This window comes from Neophocaena asiaeorientalis, unplaced genomic scaffold, assembly GCF_003031525.2.
Source record: "Neophocaena asiaeorientalis asiaeorientalis breed wild unplaced genomic scaffold, Neophocaena_asiaeorientalis_V1.1 scaffold61, whole genome shotgun sequence".
Classification (NCBI taxonomy): domain Eukaryota; kingdom Metazoa; phylum Chordata; class Mammalia; order Artiodactyla; family Phocoenidae; genus Neophocaena; species Neophocaena asiaeorientalis.
Window position 1 is genome coordinate 285880 of NW_020174143.1, and position 13623 is coordinate 299502.

Consider the following 13623-nt stretch of genomic DNA (forward strand, 5'->3'; position numbering starts at 1 on the left):
ACAAGTCATACCTTCCCTCTTTCCTGCCTAAAATTTTTCTCATTTTGTTAGTGCTTTTACGTTTTAGTTTTATTTCTTAAATCTAATTCATTTCTTTTTTCTTTTTTGTAAACCATCTTAACCACTTTTAAGTGTACAGTTCAGTGGCATTAAGTACATTCATACTGTTGTGCTACTGTCACCTCCATCCATCTGCAGAACTCTTTTCATCTTGCAGAACTGAATCTCTGTACCCATTAGATAGAAACTCCCTGTCCTCCTTCCATCCAGGCAACCACCATTCTACTTTTTGTATCTATGAATTTGACTACTTTATGTACTTCATATAAGGGAAATTATATAGTATCTGCCCTTTTGTGACTGACTTCTTTCATTTAGCATAATGTTAAGTCTAATCCTTAACATTAATTCTTAATTCTATTTTCTTGGTTCTAATTCTGTTCCATGTTGTAAATACTTAGATCTGGAACTTGCGTGTGTAATCTATGATGAATATTTAAATTTCTAGTTTTTGATAGTACTGTATAGAGTTCTGTAATAAATAGGCTTGTATAGTTTGTATATGTATCTTGGTGTACATTTATATGTATATGACAAATTCCTATGACTAGGAATTCCTCCCAGGGTAGATTCCTTATATATACTTCTTTTGAATCAGTAGCTTCTAACTCAAAATATGACAGATGTGTCAGATTGGCAAAGCCTAGGTAATTTGCCTATGTCCTAGCTGTAAGGAGGTCTAGAGAGGAAATAATTTGTTTTTTATTTATAAGGTAGGAAATTCCCCAAAGGTAGAAAATGTAGTCAAAAGTGTTGGTGGGGGGCAGAACAAAAGAATCAATGACCGTTAGCACCAGTTTTCCTGCTCTTCAATAATGTATGTGACTAACTCTTTCTCTGTATGCCAGGGCTGGGTTCTGGCTGCGTTTTTGCATTTGGCCACTTTGACAACAGAAAAATGGTATCTAGTTGTTTTCATTTGCATTTCTTTAATTAAAATTGAGGCTGTGACTTATTTCATGTTTTTGATTGCCTGCTGACCATCTGTATTTATCTTTCTGTGAACTGTCAATTTATATGTGTTTACAAAAAGAAGTACCCCATTATCAGTGTCCTTGATCAAATGACTTCATAGGGGACCATGCTGTCTTAGTTATCTTCTGTTTCTATAGTACTGCCAATCAATCCCTGTCCACTGGTTCCTTCTCCTTTGCCCCCAAACATACTTCTTACATAGTATGTAAGAAGAAAAACGCAGAGCCTAGTGTGCCTGGCGCAGTTTGAGTGAAAAGAGAGAGGAAACAGGAGATGAGGTCAGAGAAATGATGTTGTCTATTAGGGCTCTCCAGAGAAAGAAGAGTTAGTGTCGAAGTCATTAGTCTTAGGGCTGGAAACTCGGGCAAAATTTCTGTGTTGTAGTCTGGCAGCAGAATTCCTTCTTCTTTGGGAAATCTTGGTTTTTGCTCTTAAGGCCTTCAACTAATTGGATGAGGCCCACCCAAATTATGCAGGATGATGTGCTTTACTTACTTCAACTGATTGTCAGTTTTAATCAAATCTAAAAAATAGTGGTTTTTGTTTGTTTATCTTTTTTGCGGTACACAGGCCTCTCACTGTTGTGGCCTCTCCTGTTGCGGAGCACAGGCTCCCGACGCGCAGGCTCAGCGGCCATGGCTCACGGGCCCAGCCACTCCGCGACATGTGGGAATCTTCCCAGACTGGGGCACGAACCCGTGTCCCCTGCATCGGCAGGCGGACTCTCAACCACTGCGCCACCAGGGAAACCCTAAAAAATAGTTTTATAGTAACGTTTAGTCTTGTGTTTGCCCAAATAACGGCACCATCTTGCAGCCAAGCTGACACATAAGATTAACCATCACGATACAAGTCCAGATCAATAAAGGCTTTGAACACCATTGTAAGACCTTTGTTTCAGGGGCTTCCCTGGTGGTGCAGTGGTTAAGAATCCGCCTGCCAATGCAGGGGACATGGGTTCGAGCCCTGGTCTGGGAAGATCCCACATGCCGTGGAGCAACTAAGCCCATGCACCACAACTACTGATCCTGCACTCTAGAGCCTGCCGGCCACAACAATTGCGCCCGTGTGCCACAACTACTGAAGCCTACGTGCCTAGAGCCCGTGCTCTGCAACAAGAGAAGCCACTGCAATGAGAAGCCTGGAAACCGCAGTGAAGAGTATCCCCTGCTCGCTGCAATTAGAGAAAACCTGTGCACAGCAACGAAGACCCAATGCAGCCAAAACAAAACAAAACAAAAAAACACCTTTGTTTTAACTCTGAGTGAGACACGAAGCCATTGGAGAGTTTTGAGTGGAGAAGCACCATGACCTATTTTAAAATTCACTTTGGCTGCTATGGTGAGCATAGATTGTGAGGGGTTAGGAGGTCAACTAGGAGGCTATTATAGTTCAGGTTAACAGGTGATGGCACCTTGGACTGGAGCCATAGTAGTGGGGATCATGAAAGTCAGGTAATTTGAAGATAGATCATACAGGTTTTGTTTTTTACAAATTGGATTTGGAATGTGAGAGAAGAGTCAGTGATGATTCCAAGGTTTTTGGCCTGTGCAACTGGAAGGATGGAATTGCCATTTACTGAGATGGGTAAGGCTGTGGGAGGAGCAAAGTTGGAGAAAAGATCAGGGGTTTGATTTGGATCTTAAGTTTTTAGGTGTCACACATTCAAATAGAGTTGTCAAATAATCAGTTAGCTAAAAAATCTGGGATTCAGTGCAGAGGTCTGAACTGGAGATATGAAATTGGGAGTTGTCACTAGGTAGTCAATAAATTTAATCTTATATTAAGCCATGAAACTGGGTGAGATCACCATGGCAGTGAGTATAGATACAGCAGAGGTACAAGGATGAGTGCACAGTTTAAGGTTAGGGAAATTAGGAGAAAAGGTTGGGGATATTTATTCCCTCTATAACTCTGCAATTCCTTTCCCTCCCTAAACTGCCTATTAAAGTAAATCCTAACAACCTTATTAGCAGGATTGAAAAGGAATTCCCACAGAGTTACATGTGGTCCTAGCAAGACTGCCCTTTCCTGTCTTATAAAACTCTTCATCAACACTACAAACCACCTAAGAGAACAGTTCAGGAAGAAGGCTACAATTTAAATTGATTATACACCTTCCTTTATTCGACGATTGGGACTATTCCATCATACCTTACAACCCTGTTTCCCTCTGTCTCTACATTCAAGGCTCTTAATTCCCTGCATTAGTTCATTATTAGATTTAGCTGTTGATGACAGTAACTTAAACATGATAAAACTTTATTTTCTATCACTTAAAAGGCTAAATAGGACTAATAGGACTCTCTACAAGGTCAAGAATCTTGGTTCCTTCTATCTTGTTGCTGCTATATATATGGTCTTGATGGCATGGCAGGGAGAGGGTTACTCTTAAATTCCAAGTTTTTATTTGCCAATAATGCTGATTTATATAACTTTTATAAGAGGTAGTAGTGTGGATTTTATAAGAGGTAACTCATTTACTTTTCATATTACCACTGTGGGTAACCAATACTGTTGGGTAGAGTTATCTACTCCCCTCAAGATATAAGTACCAGATTGGGCCACGAGGTTGATGGTGCTGTAATATCCCCATTGGGTTTAAGAATTGTTAATGTCCTATGTGGCTACACCCAGTTTCAAGGGCAGTTGAGAAATGTAATCTTTATTCTGGATGGCCAGGTATGCAGCAAAAATTCAGATTCTTCTACCACAGAAATAGAGATGAATGAAAGAGAACAGCTGGCTGTTTTTACCATCTCCCACCATCTGTCCCAAACTCTTAGCTCTTCACCATTTAAATCCTACTACTCTACCTTTTGGAACTCACAGTATGTCATTGGCCAAATCTGTGTTCTCAACCTTTACTCTAAAACTTCGTAGTTTTACCCTTTAACTTCACAGTCTAACTTAAATCTGGTTGTTTCCTAAGGAAACTGCTTTCCTCTTGGCTGTTTCAAATGGAGGCTGTTTTGCCTTCCAGACTCCCATGTGTCAGAAGGCCTTGTTTCTCATTAGTGTTTCTGCACAACTGACTGTCTTCCCCTTTCCTCTCTACAATCCCTTAGTCCCTTTGAGATACGTCTTGTGAGATCAAACCGTTATCTACTCTGCCTTTTTGTAGTCATCTACAGATCTCTTCTTTTTTCCTCGTTCAATGAATGGTATTTTAGCACCTGGGTAACTGTGTCTGTCTCCACCACTATTCTTGTCATTATTCTCAGTGATTTAACATCCTGAAATCAATTCTTCTATCCCCTGGCCTCTCAGTTACCTTGACCTTGGCCACCCACTTTGACAGGCTTAACCTACTTCATCCTTACCAATATCTATACTCTCCCCCAAAATCTGTTTTAAGCATCTCATTGTATATCTCCACTTGTCTTTCTCTAGTTTACTTCCTCTAGAAGCTTAATGCTGACAATTCTTCAGGCTTCAGTAGGACTTCTAGGCCATTGAAGCTACTACCTTTTCAAGTTCTGCTGGGTAGTCTCATCCCATGGCTTTGAACATGATCTTTGTGCTGATAACCCTCAAACTGACATCTCAATGATATCACCAGCTCTGACCTCTTGCTTGACTCCAGACTCGTATATCCAATTTCTCCTTGAATTCTTCATTTGGATATCTAATAGGCACCTTAAACTTAGCATACCCAAAACAGAATTTTTATATCATCCCTTTCAACCTGTTCCTCCCTTAGTTTTCTTCATTTCAGTAAATGGCAACTCTTTTGTACCTGTTGAAACTTTAGAGTCATTTTTGACTCCTCTTTCTCTTAAACTGAATTCATCAACAAATCCTGTGGAATCTTCTTTCAAAATATATTCAGAATATGACTGCTTCATATTATTTGCACCACTACTGCCTTCCTCATCAATCCACTTTCATTTCTCTTCTGGATCATTGAAATACTAACTGGCCTCCCTGCTTCCAGTGTTGCTCATGTTTGCTTTTTTTTGGTCATACCATCCATAGTGTCATCCATAGTGACACTTTAAAAAATGTAAGTCAGATATTATCACTCTACTGGCTTCTCCATTCATTTAGAAGAAAAAAAATGAAGCTTTTATTGTGGTTTTCCCACCTCTATGTGATCTGTGTCCCTCCCTCCTCTTCCCCAATTTCCTGCCATCCCCTTCACTCACTCTGTATTGGCCATACTGGCCTTCGTGATCTGACTTAGCATTAATGATTTAAAAGCATAACTAGCTACTGTATTTAGAAGAGTTTGAAGGGTAAATGTAGGAACAGGAAGATCAGTTCTGGACCTACTGAAATAATTGAGGATGATGGTGGCTTTAGACTTATGATGGTGATACTGAGAAGTGACCAGATTTGGAGTATATTTTGGTAGTTTGGTGATCGGATTTCCTGGGCATATTTTTTCCTCTTAAGTGCCATGAATGTTAACCCACGCTGGACCAAAGACAACTTATAAATGATTTTTAGTAGCAAAGGCATAGTTGCTCCTGTCTTCTCCCTATATAAAGTTGCAAAATAGATTTTTCAATACTCTAGAAATTTTCTTTTATTCCCCCTCCCACCCCACCTACCACTGACTAGTCAGATCCTTGGTGACCAAGGCTTTTGGGCAGATAAAAAACACCTCAGTGCATCCCCAGGCAGCTCTGCACTTCCCTGAATTGGCTGTGCTCTAATACTACTTCTCCTTTATTCCTCTATTCAGTCTCACATCAGAATGCCCATATCCTTCATGCAGATGATCTCAGCTAAATAGGATGTATGGGGAAGAGCTTTCTGAGCAAAAGAGAATCTTCCCAATGTTAGGATGCCAGCCTCCTCTTTCTCTGATTCCTTGGTACCACGTTTCTGAATAGTTGCAGATTACTTTCTCATGAAAAACATACTGCATTTACTACTTATATGGGATAATGATTTCTTTTGGTGAGGAATGATTCCTAATTATTATGGATTTCAGCACTTTGAGGTATTTTGATATAGGCTACATCATGCCTTTAAAGTTTCTGAATGTAGTTGTATATTCAGACTATATATATATATTTTTTCTTGTCTATTATGTTGTTTCTTATTTCCAGAATCAACAAGTTATCTGCCTTTATTCTTTTAAAATCCTTATAAGCTGGGTGAATTTGAATTATTGTGAAAAAGCAGCATGTATTTACCTTTTTCCCCCCTCTAATTGAAGGAGGTCTGATAGAAGGAAGGAGTTTTGAGAAAGGTGCTAAAACCCCTAAGGACGAAAAGTGAGCCTTAGAAGTGTGCCTAGGAGAAATTGTTTTCTTGCTCTGGACGCTATACACAGATTCATACTTTTAAAGTTGAACATAAATCTTGTTAAATGAACTGGAGGAGAGAGGTTTCTGACCTTAGCTGCATATTGACTGGATAGAAAACTTCAGATTTTTTTCTGTGGTCTTAACAATTTTCTCCCCATTCTCAAAAATTTATGAGTACAATAAGTGAAAAAGGTGCTTTGAGATAAAGCTGTATTTAGCACCTTGCCAATCTAAAAGTCTTCTGGATTTGAGAGAATGAGAAATTATCTAAGGTAGGCCCACTGAATTCTTATCTATAACTCACACCTTCTTTGATGTAGTTCGCAGTAATTTTCTACTTGGTGAAGAGGATATTTTTCTTTTAATTACACTTTCATTTATTTTTTTCTCTAGGCTAGTGATATTACTCAGAAAGAATCCCACAACTATAAATTGGATTCAGACAATTTAGCATTTTCTTGATTTGTATCTTTTGATAGCATGATTATTTGAGAGAGTGTTACTCTTGTTTTTCTAAATTTTTGTTTGCCATTTACATTGTGATTTTTATATAGCTTTTATAATAGATTTATTACCTCTCTTTTAAATAACTCGCTTATTTTTCACTTTGCCACCATGGCAACCATAACTGTTGGGCAGTGTATCTACCTCCAACAGAACGTAAATCTCAGATTGGATCACTAGGTTGATGATGTCATAGTATTCCCATGTGGGTTCTATAACTAAAGCTCAAAATATGTATCTTAGCCCTCGATCAGACCTTTGGAATTTATTTTATTGTGTATCCATTCAACAGGACCAACATTGATCTGCCATTGAACAGTTCCCAGTTTAAAAAATCTTTTGATTAGGTCTCAGGGCAGCCCTTGGAAATTATTTACCTGGCCAGATTTAGTGGCGTTCTGTACTTGTAGGACTGTTTTAGGCAGGTTGTAGAGGACTTCTGGCATCCAACCCAAGGCCTCCAGTCACTCACTTGCCAGAATTAGCACACTGACTAGTTTTCTTCCTCTTTCCATGTATTTGTTGCCAGCAGGATTGAAAGTGTTTTGGTGTCCTTGGGGTGCTAAGATGTTTTGTTTACTTTTAATTTTTTGTGTATATATGTTTGTTTTTAATGCAGATTCTATATTTTCCCCCTTTTATTTTTACAGTGAGTACAATCAAGTGGCATTTTAAAATTTTGCTGGAAGGTGGAGACATGAGACTGAAGATTTCTCTTTTAAAAGAACCAAAGCATATCCTTTTAATATTTATAAACCTTATTGTGATCACCTTACTATAGTATTATTAAAAGTTTTCTTCTATTTTTGTAGTCTAGTTGGATAATGGATTTTTTTCATTCCTTTATTGGTAGTTTCGCGAAATTGTTTCTGAAATATTTGAGGTCTTGTGTTGCAGGTAATTCTCCAATGCAAACTATTTGCTCTAAATCTTACTTTCAAATTTTTATTGACATTTTTCTTACTCTACTTAAGTACTACTACTATACTTAAGTACATAAAAAACAGTTTTTGTTTAGTCTAATAAAATCTTAAAGAGAAGTTTTTTAAAAATCAAATAATTTATCTGTTGGTATGATCTATTATGTTTTCATTGAGTTCTGCTCTATTTCTTCTTACAATAAAGTGGAGGGTAAGCTGGGGAAATCTGAGCAGTTAGACCTTTATTATTTCACATGGGAAGGGGGCAATTATAAATATTTCTCAAACGCATGACCTTATATTTTGTCAGCAAGAACTCCCAGTTATGTGTCAGGAATATATGATAGGCCCCTTTACCTTCATTCTTAGTTATTTAGACCAGTGCTTCTAAAAGTATCATCTGTGGACTTTATTGCAGGTCTGTGAAGGGATAAGTAAAGAAATTGAAGGTAAGAAGGAAGAAATTTTTGTAGCAATTTGATAGTCACAACATCCAAATATAAGATCATTTTTCTAGTAATTCATTTTTATTTTATCTTAGAAAATGTTGATCTGTAACAGATTTGAAATAAAGAAAAATAGGATCCTTCAGAGATAGAGAAGCACTGTTTTAGACATTTGATCAAACGCTTTGAATTAATATTGTCTTGTCTGCTTCTTTTACCGTTTGAGTGAAGATATAATTCCTTTTATTTCTCCTTAAATCATTTTTTTTTTTTTTTTTTTTTTTGAGGTATGCGGGCCTCTCACTGTTGTGGCCTGTCCCGTTGCGGAGCACAGGCTCCCGACGCGCAGGCTCAGCGGCCATGGCTCACGGGCCCAGCTGCTCCGCGGCATGTGGGATCCTCCCGGACCGGGGCACGAACCCATGTCCCCTGCATCGGCAGGCGGGCTCTCAACCACTGCGCCACCAGGGAAGCCCCCTTAAATCATTTTTATTCTCTTTTAAAAGTGTGCCCCCAGGAGTTCATGCTGCTTACAATCTTTTAGATTTTTGACTATGTCTATTGTCTGCTTTTACCTGTTCAAGCTGAAGAATAACAGTCTTTTTAGACTTTCTTATTCTGACAGTCCTCTCATTTCTCCTGTAATTTTAGTTAACTTATTAGTTTGAAGACATGTCACGTATGTCTGATGTGTACTTACATCAGTTTTTATGAGGATAAGCTTAGTATTTTTTGTTTTGGGGCGTGTGTGTATGTGTGTTTTCTTTCTTTCTAGATTATGCCTGACACTCTCCCTTTTTAAAGGTTTTACCTAACATTGTTTAAGCTATAGCAATTATATTGGAAGAATTTTTTTCAGTAATGGTCTAATGGGACATCCAGATCCTTTTGTTTAGATTCTACTTTGAATTCTGAGTATTCCAATGCCACTTTATTACCTATTTGTGCAGTCTCTTAAGAACTCTCCATAATTTCTTTTTTACCTTTTTGGTTATTTTGCTTAATCTATCATATTTTGAAGTATTAAAAAAAATCTTAGAACATCCCAGAATAATTTGGCACATAATCTCTTTCTTTTTCCTTAGAGTTTACTGATTGCTTGGATGAGCCAGTAGAAAGCATTGGTGAGAAGAGAAGGCAGTAAAATGATTATACAATAACAACAAAAGAGCAAACAACCCAACCAGGATAATGTGGTAATATACAAATCCACATATAAGCAGGAGAAAGCATCTCAAAAATGACAAACTGAAGTGCCTTCTCTAGATACACAACTCTGCTAGGGTAAGCGATCTGTTCTGATGGTGGAAGTGAGGGCTACTTGAACACCTCAGTTTATAGAAATCCACTTGATAAATCAGAGACTGAAAAAATAGGTTAAAGTAAGAATTTTAGGGTTCATATCTTATCCATATTACCTTGTAGGTACAGTAAATTGTAATTGAATTACTTCCTGAATTTAATGTCAGGAAATTTGGTAGGATTTTAGTTTCAGCTGTTAAGCTGTACATTTTTTCCTAGGTGAATTATTATAATGTGTCATTTAAGCAGGTATTTTACTGTTAGATTTCAGTCTTTTTTTCTTTTTTCTTTTTTTTTTATAAATTTACTTATTTACTTTTGGCTGTGTTGGGTCTTCATTGCTGCTCACAGGCTTTCTCTAGTTGTGGTGAGCGGGGGCTACTCTTCATTGCAGTGTGCGGGCTTCTCATTGTGGTGGCTTCTCCCGTTGAGGAGCACAGGCTCTAGGCGTGCAGGCTTCAGTAGTTGTGGCTTGCGGGCTCTAGAGCACAGGCTCAGAAGTTGTGGCGCACGGGCTTAGTTGCTCTGCAGCATGTGGGATCTTCCCGGACCAGGGCTCGAACCCGTGTCCCCTGCACTGGGAGGCAGATTCTCAACCACTGCGCCACTAGGGAAGTCCCGTCAGTCTTATTTTAACACTTGATTTTTGAAAACTTTTATCAAAATAATACATGCTTATTCTAATAGCTTAAATGAAACAGATATATGTAAATAAAAAAAGCATAGTTCCCTTTTCTCCCCACTTATTTCCCAATGGGTTAGAGTTGATCCTTTCATTCCTTTTGTTCTGTTAGATGTTTTTGTATCTTTTGCCTCATTTATGGAATACTTTGTAACACAATTTAACATTTTTCATATAGTCAAATCTTTCTTTTTTTCTCTTTTGGCACCTGGGTTTATCTTGCTTTCCATTCTTCTTACAACTGTTTTGATAGATGCTTATTTTCCTTTCCTTATATGGAAAAAATATGAAAGTCATAAAATGAAAAATAGGCTTAGAAGCTTGAAACATTTGGCCCTATTTTATACTCTTCTTATAATCTGCATCTGCAAAATATTGTATTTATTAAGACTGAAGACTTTTGTGTGTGTTTTATATCTCCTTAACATGGTGACACATCAAGAATTAGTAAGTTGTGTGGGCTGGAATACTGCTGAAGAACTGTATTCATGTAGTGATGATCACCAGATAGTGAAGTGGAACTTGTTAACTAGTGAAACAAGTCAAATAGTAAAGCTGCCTGATGATATTTACCCAATAGATCTTCACTGGTTTCCGAAAAGTTTAGGCATAAAGAAACAAACTCAAGCAGAAAGCTTTGTTCTCACAAGTTCTGATGGTAAGTTTTAAATAAATGTTATATGCTAATCTTTATACTTAAAAGACATAACATTTTAGTATGACATGTTTTGAGTTGTTTATCCATTTCCTATGTAGTCAGTTTGTCTGTGTATAGGCTATAAAACTGTTGTCATAGAAGAAGGTGAATTAAACTGGCATATACTGGGATTGAATCTGAACCTCTGGCTTTACTATTTTCTGTGCTCGCAGGTATTGTTAGGCTTTTATCAGTTTTGGTTTCTAATTTTGTCAAATTTAACTGTATAACATAACCACACTAAAAATAGATGGTACAACACACACTCATTTAGTAAGCTATCAAATATAGTCTTTATTTTCTAGTACATGTTAATTTCTACTTACAGAGCTGGAGATTAATTTGACCATAGTTTTATTATTGGTGAGTAAAAAGCATGATTATTCTATTTTTTAAGGAAATGTTTTAATTTTCCTAGAAATAACTTGAACTGTTTTTCATCTGTATTACACTTTACCTACTATATCAGTTAAGAGTACATTCATCAAAAGTAACAGAAACTTACTCGGCTAACTTATTCACAGATGGAGTTTTCTGGTTTACCTAACTCCAGAGGTAGATCTTTAAGCACAGCTGCATGAGACCCCTATTCTTTTTTTTTTTTAAATAACACATATACAACCCCTTGAGATTTTATTTATTTATTTACTTTTTATTTATTTTGCTGCATTAGGTCTTAGTTGTGGCATGTGGGATCATTGTTGCGGCACGCGGGATCTTGCGGCATGCGGGATCTTTCATTGCGGTGTGTGGGCTTCTCTCTAGTTGTGGTGTGCAGGCTCTTTAGTAGTGGCGCGCAGGCTCCAGAGTGTGCAGGCTCAGTAGTTGCAGCACGTGGGCTCTCTAGTTGTGGCGCACAGGCTCTACAGCGCGCAGGCTTAGTTGCCCCACAGCATGTGGGAACTTTGTTCCCCGACCAGGGATCAAACCCGCATCCCCTGCATTGGAAGGTGGATTCTTAACCACTGGACCACCAGGGAAGTCCCCAGGCCCCTATTCTTGCCATCTCTGGGATAGACTGGCCCCAAAAGGGGAGCGTGATGACAGCCAGCAGCCCAAGGCTTACCCTACAGGAAAAGAAAAGTCAGCAGAGAGAGTGCTTCTTCCTCAATATCACTTGCAGTCAACATGCAGAGAGGTCCTGGACAAGCTTGGGTCACGTGCCCGTCACTGAGTGAATCATTTTAGTCAAGGGACTGGGACATTGATTGACAGAGCATGGCAGGCCTTAGGCCACCGTGGAAAGGGAAAGAGAAGAGGGCTTTTGTAGCCAGAATAGGAAAGGGATGTTATGGCAAACAATCACATCAGATTCTAATTCTTTTACATGTAATTTTTAAACTTAGTTTTCTGAATATTGATTAAATGAGATATTGTGTGAAAGTATTTGGTACCGTGCCTAGCGCTTACAAGATTGACTCTGAGCACAGCTAGAATTTAGTTTACCTCTTGTGATAAAATGAAGGGTTGACTTTAAAAAAAGCTTTTAATTTTATTATAATTTCACATTTATAGAAAGGTTGCAAGAATTGTACAAATAACTGCTGCATATCCTTTATCCACATTCACTAGTTGTTAACATTTTGTCCCATATACTTTATCATTGCTGGTCTTTTCTCTCTCTTTCTCTCTTTCTCTCTCTCTCCCCCCTGCCTCCCCCCACCCCCCACATATACTTTTTTCTGAAACATTTGAGAGTAATTTATAGATATGCCATCTTAACCGTAAATACTTCAATGCATTTCCTAAGAATAAGGATTTTCTGTTACTTAACCACAATACATTGATCAAAATCAGGAAATTTAACATTGATGTAATACTGTTATCTAATCTACAGTTTATATTCAAATTTTAACAGTTGTCCTAATGATATCTTTTATAGAAATTTGTTTTTTTCTGGTACAGAATAACACATTGTTTTGTCATATCTCTCGAGCCTCCTTTAATCTGGAGCAACCCCTCAGTTTTTCTTTTATGATCTCCACTGTTTTGAAGAATACAGGCCTGTTATTTTTACAGAATGTCCTTCAATTCATGTTTGTCTGATGTTTCTTCATGATTAAATCCAGTTACACATTTTTAGCAGCAGTACTCAGGGCATCAGATTGGAAGATTCATGATGCTGATTTGACCCATTATTGGTGACTTTAACTTTGATTATTTTGAAAGGTTGTGTTCACTAAATTAATCTAGTGTAAAGTTAATGTTTTTCCCTTTTAATAAATAATTTCTGAAAGGATACTTTCAGACTATATAAAAATATTCTCTTCCTCCTCAGATTTCCTCCCACTGTCTTGGCATCTATTGATGTCTCTTGGCTGAATCATTTATTACTAAGATTGTTGCCAAATGGTGATTTTTTTTAACTCCATAATTTCTTTTATATTGATTTGTTGGTATTTTACTGCAAGGAAGAGCCTTCTGTCTCCTGCCCATTTATTTATTTGTTTACTTAGATTAGACTCATAGATTCTTATTTTATTTCTTGAGCATCCTATTACTACCATTAAAAATTTTTGATGTTACAATTGTCCCAGATTTGGCCAGTGCGAGCTCCGTGAAGCCAGCTCAAATGAATTTTCTTTTTACCTGGGGGGTATGTTTCCCCACCATCTTTTGAGCACTTCTTTGCTGGCACAAGATGTTCCAGGCTCATTTTGTGCTTTCCCAGTCCCAGCTTCCAAATCAGCTGTTTCTCCAAGGAGACTTTTTCTTTTCTGGGTGCTTAATGGTATTTAAAAGCCAAGATGAGTGTGCCAGGTATGCTCATTTCAAT

The 13623-nt window shown here is 37.8% G+C and overlaps 1 protein-coding gene across 4 annotated transcripts in view; it reads left to right on the forward strand.

The window, feature by feature from the left end:
* IFT80 (intraflagellar transport 80) overlaps positions 1-13623 on the forward strand; it is a 108604-nt gene that overhangs the window by 5193 nt on the left and 89788 nt on the right. For 2 of the 4 annotated variants that reach the window (XM_024754969.1, XM_024754968.1), the window contains exons 2-3: positions 7451-7534; positions 10587-10808. The exons of 1 other annotated variant lie outside the window; for it this stretch is intronic. In XM_024754969.1, the coding sequence (XP_024610737.1) occupies positions 7498-7534; positions 10587-10808 (259 nt within the window). In that variant the 5' untranslated portion in view covers positions 7451-7497. Of the gene's footprint in view, positions 1-7450; positions 7535-9251; positions 9451-10586; positions 10809-13623 lie in introns of those variants that run through there. One more of the 4 variants, XM_024754971.1, reaches the window with a different exon arrangement.